Source organism: Candoia aspera, chromosome 1, assembly GCF_035149785.1.
Source record: "Candoia aspera isolate rCanAsp1 chromosome 1, rCanAsp1.hap2, whole genome shotgun sequence".
NCBI classification, from domain to species: Eukaryota; Metazoa; Chordata; class Lepidosauria; order Squamata; family Boidae; genus Candoia; species Candoia aspera.
This window is the reverse complement of record NC_086153.1, coordinates 152,604,555-152,616,848: the sequence shown is the minus strand read 5'-3', so window position 1 is coordinate 152,616,848 and position 12,294 is coordinate 152,604,555. Positions and strand designations below refer to the sequence as shown.

Below are 12,294 nucleotides of genomic sequence, written 5' to 3'. Positions count from 1 at the left end.
CAGCAACTTTTATGATAAATGAAATGATAGCTAAAGCATCACAACCTTTTATAGAAGACCTAGTTGTAAAAGACCTTGAAAAGGCAAGCAAAACTTTATGTCCCAGTAAAAGGCTGGAATGTATAAGCTTGCCTCTTAATTCAATCACTTCTAGGATAAGAGATTTAACACATAATAATAATTAAAAAACAACAAAACCCGACAATTGATTCAAATAAGAGCAGACTTCGAAGAATTTTCAGTTGTGGGTTGTCAAAAGTACAAATGCTTTCTGTACCACACAGTAGCAGTGTTCATTAAACTGGAAAGTACCAGAAGTACTAGACTTAATGCCACTGGGAGATACCATAATGAATCACAAGGACTGGAAAAGGGCACTGAAAAAGACATCCAACAATTTGTATCTTTGGCTACAACGGTGTACCATCAATGTGTTCTGAAAACATCGCTGCAGTTGGACGGGTGTAGAAAAAGTTCTCCCCTTTGATACATTGGAATCAACTTCACTAGCACAAACTGCATTTTACATCAAGAAGCCCTACGTAGTACAAATGAAAGGCGTATGGAAATAGTTGTTCAAGCAATTAAATTTATAGGTGCAAAAGGGCCAAATACTAGGCAGTTTATTACTTTTTCTAGCAACAACCTGAAGTTTCATACCACTCTGATGTCAGACAGCTGAGTCAGGGAAGGGTCCCGAAATGTTATTTTGCTATTAGAGAAGAGATTGATTTCTTCATGAAAATGAAAAACAAAGCAATTCCTCAGCTTGCTGATTCTACTTTTCTCTGCATTCTTGCTTTTCTATAGATGTAACTAAGTAGTGGGTCATTTCAATGTCAATGGATTGCTCACCTTCAATTACAGACAGATTTCCTTGTACTTTCCTTGGAGAACCCATGTGGTGGTTAAGGGGTTGGACAAGGAGCCGGGAGACTGAGGTTCAAGGCCACTCTCAGCCATGGAAATTCACTGGGTGATTTTGGGCCAGTTATTCTTATTCAGCTCAACCCTCTTCCCATAGCTGTTATTGGGGAAAAGTGGAGGATGGAATGCTATGTATGCTGCCTTGAGCTTCTGGAAGAAAGACAGGATATGAAACTAACAAATAAATATGTAGAATCATCTGGGTGCACTGAACTGGAAAGTAAATTAAAAGTAAAAGCAAAACTGGGGCCCTGGGCATGGGTTAGAACCCATCTCCTGGCTCTGTGGATGACAGGTTAGAGTATGCCCAGCTGCTATGTGTTTCTATTTTTATTTGTTTTTATATTGTGTATTTTGTGTATTTTATTTGTTTTAATGTAAGCCACCTAGAGTCACATAAAAGTGAGATGGGCAGCTATATAAATTGAATGAATGAATGAATCTTTGAAAAAAAATTATGTACCATAGAGAAACAATTTGATACATCGAAGCAGCCCTTGGGTTAACGAACTTGTCCTCATGTGACACACTTGATTATCTGAGTTTCAGATCTCTGCTCAAGGATGGGCGGCAATTATAACATCAAGCACCCAATTTGTTAGGGGTCACATGTAATGCAGGGTGGAAGCAAAGAGCAGATGTACCACTACATTTCTATTCCCTCCGTTTTCTCCCATGAGTTGACTCATCTCAGTCTCTCCAGCCAGTTACAGAAAAAAGGTATCTCTTACCACACGTCTGATCTCTTGAACAAAAGCTTTGAAATTAGATCAAAAGCCTCATGAACTCAGCACAAGATGTGCAGGTTCCAATCTCCATCTTCCCTAGGCGATGTACACATACTTTATTCTCACATCCACCCTGTGAGGATGATTGGACCTTGACTGGCCCCAAACCCCACAGGGAGCTTTATTGGCAAGTGGGGACTGGAACCTGTATCTCCTCTGTCTAGTTCAACATAAGTACTACCCTACAGCGGCTCATATACCACAATATATACAGAAATGTATTTATAAAATTTTAAAATGCTTCAATCTCAGGGACTATTTCATTTACAAATACTCATCCATGTGTTCATGGAATGTCAACACAGATACTTGGGAGCAAATGTAGCAAATGGATTCTAGCCCCACCTGACACTTTCAGTCTATTTAAACATTTATATTTTCTGTTCCACCTTATTCTTCCCATATCCAACGCATCCTTTGTTTCTTATTTCAGCAGTTTAAATTTAGCTGTGAACTTTGAGCAGAGATTGGCTTGTGCCACCTTTCAGTATAGCCCCTTATATGGGTGTGCCCATTTCAAAAAGCTTCTTTATAAACACGGTTAACATTTCCTGATCACATTTTCCATGTGCAGTCAAAGAAAATGTTATTTATTTGGGTTGTGTTTTTTATGACTTATTTTCTACTTCACTAGAATCCATAGTAATAGAGAGGCAAATAGATACTCTAAGTTCCTATCTTGTCTTGGCACCATTTAAGCAGTAACACTATGACAAAAATACATTCTATTCTATTTGAGTATAGCTACTCTTGCTATTGAACAGAACCAAGGATAAATCTTTTAATGTTTAGAAAGTTATTAAAAGCCTGCCTACTAAAGCAAGCATTTGGGATTTACAGATCTGACAATTAGGTACCTAGATGGTATATGACACTATTATTTTTTATGATTTTATGAAATTAATTAGAATGTTTATAACTTATAAATTGTATTATTATTTTGTTATGTACTGTATGTTTCATTGCAAGCTGGTTTACTCAAATGAAGTGGCACAAAAGTAATGAATGAATGAATACATAAATAATTTGTATCTGGTTGGAATCACAGCACAGAAATCTCAATCTCGCTCTCGCTCTCTCTCTTCCACACACACACATACATAGTCCTTCCACAATTTAGATTACCTCCAATAACAGAAAGGCACAATATTCCTAGTTGTGTTTTTTATTTCTACAGCTGAATTGGTGTTTAAATTGGAGGAAAGGACAGGAGAAGCAAGTTAGGAGCATACAATTTGTGATCCTTAAAGCCTTTGAAGTGGTACCTAAAGCGCCTCCAAAACTTACTATCAATTTACAGTATTTAATATGATGGAAGAAAAAATCAGACCCATACACAGAGCATAAAATGTATTATCAGCACTTAGTTTATTTTTAGTTAACTTTAAATATGTTAAATTTCATTTTTGTCTTGAATCTGCCTATTTGCTTGTCTTAGCCCCACATCATGCCACTGAAAGCTTAAGTGTGACCCTCAGCCTGAAAAAGGCAGCAGCATAACCCAAGTCCACAGTTCTCACATGGTCCTTATAATTACATATCCCATAGAAATAGATGTTGGGAAATTATCTTATGTATCTGCATGTCTAGCTTGGCTTCAGGATTAGATTACATCTAATTACATGTGATCTTGCAACAATTCACCTTCTAGTTCCCAGGGTCATTTTTAACCAAAGCTAAATTTAGAGGTCAGGATTTGTTCTTTAGCTATATACTAAGACAGGCAACACTCCCAAAACTTAACATCAACATAGCTTCTGTATTGCCTGAAGTTATGCCAAGAAAATAGACTGAATGAGGTGAGGGAGGCATGGTGTTTTCAATGAACAAGTAGCCTATGACATGTTGGTGTAAACTGTGACTAAGCAGCTGTCCAAAGAATTTTTGAAAAAAAAAGTCCATACAAGGTTTGATCTAAATTTATTTAAGTCATGTAGCTTTAAACAACTTAATTACTTAGATGATGCCATGCATATAGAGTAATTTGGTAAATCTGTATACTTCAAAATGTATGCATTGTTATAACTAAGGCAGATTACTTTAATAAATAATACCTGCATAGAGCCTTTTAATCCGGAAGGCTCCTGCACGTGGCTTCTGTTTATTACTTGGCAAGAAAAATATTTCAAAGCCCTAATTCTCAAAAGGACCCTGGATGTCTATGAGAACATGGTTTCTGATCACTGTCTTCCCAATTCTGAAATTAATAAACATGCTGCTATTAATTGGTAGACCAGGAGTGAACTTTTTAAAAAAATTATGTTTTATTTAGACCCAAGATCACCAGGTGGAACAATGTGCAAAATAATTTTCTCAGGTGTCTCTGCGCAAATTCTGAACTGAATTGTAACAGTTTAGTACCAGGATTATGTCCATTTTTTTCTTCCAAAAAATATCAACTTGTGGTTTTTGCAAGTTCTCTTAATTTCACCTGCCTAACTTGGGGGATGGGAAGGAGATTTTCTGGTGTTATTATGAAATCAAATCCAGATGAGAAATGTCTATATAGCATCAGAAATATACCTCCTGCCTACAGGGAAACTAGCATGCATCTCTTCCTGACTAGGACAAAGGCTAATTGTTTTTAACATTTTCTTCAAGAAAACTTCTCTCCCACAAACTAACATGGTGGATAACAGATATGTTCTCATATAGATCACCACTGACTTTGTTCGGTATCCACAACTTGCAACATTTATGATAAGATAAACTTCTCAAACAATTTTATGCTTGGGTACTTTTAAGAAAAAAAATCTTCATGTTTGAACTTATTAAAATGCAACTTTTTACAGTTCAATGGTTGTACTTTTATTCGTTAGTTTTAAAAAGTCCCTATCCCTAACCTTTTAAAAGGACGTATCAGTGCTAAAGACCCCAAAGGAAATTCTTATCTTAAGCTTCTTAACTGTTATTTGTACCTGACTGTTTTGTGTTATCTATCAACCACAGTAGAAGGAACAGCATATTTTATGTCTTTTTCTACTAGAAGGAATGAGCATATTTATGCTGCTATTAAAAACAGAAAATTCCCGTGACTTCTGATAAAGGTGAAAATGCAATACAGGTAGACACCTGTTGCCCAAACATTTCAATTAGAAGTGTAACAATTATTTCTATATTTTCTCCCTGGCAATTGCTGTTTACAAACCCATATTCAAAAGGTATGGTATACAGAGAAAACCAACTTTGCGGCCAAGCTTTACACGGCAAGTAACAACTGAGTGTTTCATGCAGAGTCGGTGAAAGAGCTAGTTTCACATAAGTAAAAGCCTGATACACAGATCTGTCCATTATCAACACAAGAGACAGACAGAAATTGGGGCACCTCCTACCCACAACAGAGGGTGTCTACTGATTGCATCACTTGGGCAAGAGGAAGAGTACAAGAACTGAAGCATTAATTTCACTTATAAAACTGTGTTATATTTAATAAACAACAGCCACTGGGATTCTTTTGTAATGGCTTCTTTGCTTTTCTACAATAAAGCTATTTATCTGAGCTTTTGTGTCCTTGGAAATCTAGTCTTGCCATTTCATGCCTAGCCAGTGAAAAAAAGTCTGACAGTCTGCTTTCTACGGAGCCACCTAGATTGAAATCTGATGGGCTGAACAAATTAAGCTGCAATTCTTTTTAACAAGCTGGTTTTCTCTGAGTAAGACTGTATAAAGTTCATCTTTACTGTATATAGGAACAAACTCCCACCAAAGTGGCAAAACATAAACGGGAGTTTGACAGCTTTCATGAGAACAAGACTGCAGGTTCCCACACCTATTAAAGAAGGATCAAATGTACTATGTAAGGCGAGAAAGAGATTCACACGGTAAATAAATACTAGATCTCTGAAATCAAATATGCTACTGTTGTTCTTAAGTCTACCAGAAAGTAAGATGCAAAAGGGCACCCCTCTTAGAAAACTAACTTTTCATTCTCATCGTTGCTTTAATTGCCCTTAACAAGATAATGGCAAAGAGGGAGAAAGGAAATTTCAATTTTTGAGCCTTTTTTGTCTAACTTCAATCATTGGTCTCTCTTCTCCTTACCCCACCATCCATCCATTTTTTCTAGTGTTTGTCTCAGACTACAAGCTTGTCTGTTGGGATCAGTAATGTCTTTCTGCCTGTACAAAGGGATAAAATTCCAAATGCACTAGCAGCAAGGCATATATTTCTTGGTTTTGTGTATTTATGCAGCACAAAAATAATGTGAACCCAACAGATGCATCTTATGAAGAAGGTTTTGTGAGACAGCATGATGACTGAACAGTATAAAAATATTGCAAGCCAAGACAAACCATATTGGTATATCTGCCACTCTGGGGGAGACGTTTATTTTTCCAATTCCAAATTTCATTTACCCCTTTATGCTTTTTTCCCTCTCTGGTACACAAGCACACATACTGTGCATGTTTTTTTCAGCGTAATACCAAGCTGCTTGTCTAAATCCACATAAATGCACTGAGTCGCTTGTTGCTATGGGTAACTTGCCAGGAACCAATGCTCTAGCTTTTCCAATGTTACATTGCAGAAGAATTGGCAAGCTCCATCTTCCTGTTCCTTTCCCAACTTTAAACCAGGCAGCACCTACACTTCCCATTCTACCTACTCTCTGCCCACTCCACTTGTCGAAATTAAAGGATCACGCTCGCTCAGAGCCTCACCACTCTCACCCACACATCTTTTTGAGAAAAATGGGTTTATTCTAAGCCACAGGCTGGCTCTTGCAGCCCTAATACCCAGGTTGAACTATCTGCAATTTAGGAACACAGGATGCGGCCTTATACACCGGAGCCACCTTAAACGGCGTTGTCCGTCCTGCTCGCAGGAAATCCCGAGCACGCTTAAGTAGAAAGGTTCAGTATTCTGCATGCCAAACATGTGCTCTACGGCTGGGCTGCAGTCACTAATGCAACCTGGCTGCACAAAAGCAGCTGAAACTTGGCCGCCTTCACGCTCTCTCTTCTGGATCGCTAGCACACATCCCACACACGGATGCCCTCTCCCCTTCCCCGGGCAGCGCGCGCGCTCTGAGAAACGCATCTTCTGGCACATGTTGTGATGCCACTCCGTCGATCAGCTCTGCCCGTCGCGTCGCGATGTCTTGTATCCCCCGCACCCCACCATCGAGGAAGGGGAAGGTGAGGCGGGGGGAGAAGGGGTGGCAGAGCTCCGTAAACTTACGTCGTCCCACTTGACGAAGGTGGCGCCCTTCTTGAGGCTGGCCGAGACACGGACCGGCTGGAGCTGGAGAGCGTGGACTCCTGGCTGTGCCCCGGCCATTGGCGGCAGCACATCGAGACTTCCCACCGGCGAAGGGAAGGAAAAGCCAGGCAGCGGCGGCCGGGAAAGACGAGAGCGTGTCGGTGGGGCTGCCTGGGTTGCTCACGCCGACCGGGAGAAAGAGGAGCAGCGGCAGCTGCTACTGGTGCCAAGCGCTTCTCGCAAGGCAGGGCGAGCCGCACGCGTGCCTACAGCAAAGAGCCAACCATTCGGCGGTACATCCTATATAGAGAGAAGGGGAACGCACGCCTGCCTGCCTGCCTGCGCGCGCACCCCCCACATACACACACGCGCTCGTAGACACGCCGCCGAGGCGCTCCCCGTCGCTCCTGCAAAGGCAACGCCGCTGCCGCCCTCTTCCTCCTTTCCCGGCTCTCTTTCCCCCAACTTTTCTCCGCGCTCAGGGCGCAGGCGAGCGACTCAAGCGGGCAGCACCACCTGCTGGCCGAGGGCGCCGCCTCTGCAGAGCATGCGCCCTCCCCGAAGCCCCGAAAGACGAGCCTTTCCCGACCGGAGGGGAAGAGCGCCGTGTCGGGTCACCCTGCGGCCGTTCGTGCCCCCTCGGGGCGGCTAAGCTGGAGCCCCGCGGCCCACCTCGCGGAAACCCTGGCCTTTCGGAGCGGGTAGCCCCCGAACAGACGAAAACCAGCGGCTCGCGAGGCAAGCGCGTTCCGGGTGATCGGTCTGGGGTGACCGAGCGAGGGGCATTCAGAAAACCCTGTTCTGACTTCGCCGCACAGTTCCTCTTGCCTTGCCAGTCTCGTCTGCAAGAGCCTTTCGATGCCAAAACTGATATTTAAATCGGGCGCATTATCCGATCGTTTGAATTCACGGATCGCTTTCTTTCTCCCCCGTCCTTTTGCATTCTATTTTATCCTATAATCCAGGATAAATAGAGACATACTGAAGAAACGATCGTAGCAGTAGGGAATGCATATAAACCAGGGTTTTATCAGCTGCCTTCCCTACTCCTTTTGCTCTGATAGGCCTATCTGTCTGGGAGCCAGCGTACCATCCATGTGGAAGAAAAAAGTCGAACTTGCCCCTCTTTCAGTGCAAAATCTCTGTTCAACCATTGCAGTAAGTCATGGCTCATGGAATCAACCAGTCAATTGCGTTGCATCTGCATTTTTATCGGAAGGCAAACAAACTACATTAGCTGTGTTCCTGGTATGCTTGTCCTAGAAAACTCATAGACCCTGCACTCCCCAACACACACACACCTTTCCCTAACTTGATAAAGTATCTCTGAGCCTTATCTGCAATCCCAGGATTCAACTACTACTTATAGAAGGTAGATCCACTTCCAACTTTTTGGAGAGGATCTAACCCAAAAGGCATAAATTAAGAGCATTTTTAGAGAGAAAAAATCCTTTCTTGATGAAATATTTATTTCAGCATGCCCTTCAATAATTACAATATTCCTCTACAATAACATGCCATAGTTCCTGGTAGAACAAAACTTCTGCACAGGTTTGTCCCTGTGTGCATCCTATTCCAGTATTGCCTTCTGCAGCTTTCAGTAGGGGAAAGTGAGATGTGATTATTAAACTAATGGTTCCTTTTCCTTCTAGTTTGCCAATTTCTGAAGGCAGCATGAAGGTACTTGTGATACTTGTTTATGCTGCCATTGAGTTATCAGTGTCAAGATGTCCAAGCTCTTCTCTTTCACCAGATCCATAGTTCAACCTAGTATTTCACAAACCACACACTTCTTGTCAAGTGCAATTAATTGTGACCATTATAATTCATAACTAAACATAATATTTCAAAAATTATGTGCTCCTTAATCATAATGACTTATGATCAGCATTATGAGGTATTGAAAAAACAAATGTGTCTTATTCTCATCATGCTCTTTAGCAAGAATAATTTTTTCAAGACTTAATTTTCCCAACTTCTTTCGATGCTTTGTGTCTATAATTTAAGAAGAGCTCAGTGTAAATTAACATGTTAAAAATTATTAATCCCTTGCCCCTTTTTTCTCCTATGTAGTTTCTGTGCTATCTTAAAGAGTCAAAATATACAAAATATAATGATGTACCACTAGGCTTTCAATATGTATAGAAAAAGGGACATTTTATGTATTCTGGTTACATCTTTCACATACCTGCAATATATTATCAGCGTGTCACAAATGCACTGGAAACTCATTGTCTTGACAAAATACTAGTTGTGCAACAAAATGCGTAAACATTCGGTTGAATGCTATTACTGGAGATTTAGAGTACTGTAATTTTTAAGTGTTGGAAATGCAACACAAAGCAACAGTATTTTTTATGCTTTTACGTTTCATTTCTAGTTTATTTCATAAATTGTCCTATGGTCCCAAACTAAAATGCTTTTAGTTTGCTATACTTAAGTTGTTCTTGGAAAATGATATGACACACATTCAATTTGCAGTCCACCTTTTATGTTGTTTATGAAATCAATGACAAAACACAATGTAGGAAAACCTAATGGCAGGGGAAGGTCAACATCAGCCCTTCAGAATTGCCACCCAGCATGATCACTAATTTTCAGATATCATGATAGGCTTCTGGCACATGCTGTAACAATGTCACATTATATCATTTGCATCAGTTGCCCCACTACCGACACCATCTGTCTGACCAATAATCAAAATAATACTTATTCAGCAGACATCTAAGTCTTACCAATATTTATACATTCTAATTACAATCTTTATCAATATAAAATAGGCTGCAGTCAGGAAGTAACTTTGAACAAGGAAGGCTGTAATGCCAATTTACTCCCCATCTTGAGGTTAGATCTTTAGTTTTATGGAGTAACACATGTTGATTTTACTTCCATATACCCAATCAGTTTCTATTAGTGGCTATTTAAATACTTTAGCCAAAAGCAATGTTCTTTTCTGAGCAGCACGGCTTCAGCTATTAACAGGAGCCATTAATCAGTCAATCCTAATGACAGATGTGTATTATTAAGCGCAACTTAACTTTTTTTGGATTTCACTTACATTCAGAAATTAGGATCAGCTGCGTAGCATTCATAGTTCATGTGGGTCTTCTCAGGCAGCCAAGGCAGCTGACGATCTTGGACTGTAAATAAACAAATAATTTCTCAGGCAGCTGAATTCATAGCCTATCAACAGTTCCATGCAAATAATGCTTCAAGTCCATTTCTAATAGAATTTTTCCAGCCAACTAAATAATTTACAGATGAAATATTTAGCTGCCAAAAAAGGATGAAAGGCTAGAATAAACGAAGGACTTGAATTATGCCATAAGACAATGCAAAACCTGAATTTCAGATTGCAAGTCAGGATGGCAGAGAACAGGCAAGAGACAGAGGGTTTACATTTACAAAGGAAAACCTAAGTTAAACTGATTTTTTTCTAGGTAGCATATATTAATGTACAGTATAATAGTTAATAAACAATATAAGTCCTGATTAGTTGTTGCTCTGAAGGAAAATTAATCAAATATTATATGTAGGAATGAAGGTACAATACAGCATGTAACAAAATGTCTCAATGGCACAATTTTTTCATTCAAAAGTTACCAAAATTATAGCAATATTATTTTAATCACTGAATTGTCTATTCTTTAATGGAAACTTAAGTTTTCCACTTACCTACAGTCACTTTTTTAAGAAAGACATGTTGAGTACAGATCTCTGGTGGGCTATTCTCAACAAACGTCCCTAAAAAGGAAAGGTTGGAAATGACAATTGTCCAATGCTGTAGGGTCCAGTGATGGTCTCTTAAGGAGGGAGCTCACCATCACCACCTCCTTCAAGGCTGGTGGAACTACCACAGGGGCCCAGCTATTCATCACCTCCCTTTCTGCAAAGAAATGGTCAGAGACTCAATGGAGGAATTCTTCATTTGGGTAAATGTCCCTTTGGGGGAAGGGGGGAACCCTACAATAATTAAACTTTAGCTTTTTTTGGCCAAAGTCCTGACCGTTTATAGTGACCAGTCTAGCTACCACTAGTTCATTCTTAATTGTAACAGTATGTGGGCCTTCATAACAAATAGCAAGACTGGCTTTCTTAGTTAACTGAATGGTTTTTAATTAGAGCACATTAGAAGCTACAAGCTAAGATACAGGCAGGGAGGCAGTGTATGTCATTCCTGAATAATACAGTGTGCAATGGTTGTAAGAACATTTGGTGTACAAGAATATCAACAATGGCACACAAGTTCTTTCTGGGATGACTAAGCAAGAAGTTTAGGGATTCCAGTTGGGATAATGGGTGTGAAAAGTCAAGAGAGGTTGTTGCGGCTATAGTTCTTATCAGATATGGCCAAGGAGATTCTGCAGATTATAGCCCTTGGTTACAACAGTGCAAGAATGGAATATACTGCTGTTCTGGATGCATAAAGATACACATGGAAAGGCAGAACAAATGTTACGAGCTATGGATAACAATCAGTTAAGTACATGGAAACATCAGACAGGCATGTAATCCTCTAGAGCAGTGTTTTCCAACCTTGTCAACTTCCAGATGTGTGGACTTCAACACCAAGAATTGCTCCAGTCATATGTTATACCCAGAGTATACAGCTGGAAAAATAAGGCATGTCCCAACTTTTACCTTAGGTGGTAGAGGTGTACCTTCTGCATGTCTCGCTGAATTTTTCAGCTACTCTGGAATACCCAGGTAGGGTGGAAAACTCATTACATTTTTCTTAACACAAAATTGGCTCTGGCTCCCATCCTATGTAGTAAAATTGCCAGGAGGCTGCACTTCCTCTCGGGATAGCAAAGAATAATTTAGCAGGTAGCAAGATACCCAAAAAACAGGGTTTCCTCCTCAAGTGAATACTGACCCCATCCTTATAATTACCTTCCTTCTTCAGCTTAGCAAATGAATGCTCAAATTTTTGCATTTATTGTTATTCAGATATAACATAGTAACAGTGCAACATTGACAATTCAGTTGCATACAGATTGAGAGTTTTTTGTACTGAAGAGTTATTCACAGGCACACTTGCTTTAAAGGGTTCCTCACCAATCTTTCTGACAGATGTTTATCTTCTTCAGCAGTCTTGTGAAAATAGACTTCTTATCACTTTTTCTGCAAAGTCTAAATGAAAGGTAAGGTCTCAAACTCACACTGTGCCAATCATAAGACTTGGTTAGACCCCTTGAGTACAACTTCTGTATTTTTTTTCTTCTGCTAGCCTGTCAAAGAGAGTTTCAAGTCTGGTATTTCTAGTTCAATTGGGATTTTAGAATGCCAAAAAAAATATTTTCCCATTTCTATGAGCCAGGAGGTACAAATCCAATCAAGGCTGCTTTAGGTATTCTCTCAGCTTTTAACACTTGATAAA

At 40.0% G+C, this 12,294-nt stretch overlaps 1 protein-coding gene across 1 annotated transcript in view; it reads right to left on the bottom strand.

Moving 5' to 3' along the window:
• PLCB1 (phospholipase C beta 1) overlaps positions 1 to 7,363 on the bottom strand; it is a 496,305-nt gene extending 488,942 nt beyond the window's left edge. The window contains exon 1 of the mRNA XM_063316122.1: positions 6,894 to 7,363. Within this exon, the coding sequence (XP_063172192.1) occupies positions 6,894 to 6,992 (99 nt within the window). The 5' untranslated portion in view covers positions 6,993 to 7,363. The remainder of the gene's footprint in view (positions 1 to 6,893) is intronic.
• Between the last annotated feature and the right edge of the window lie 4,931 nt (positions 7,364 to 12,294).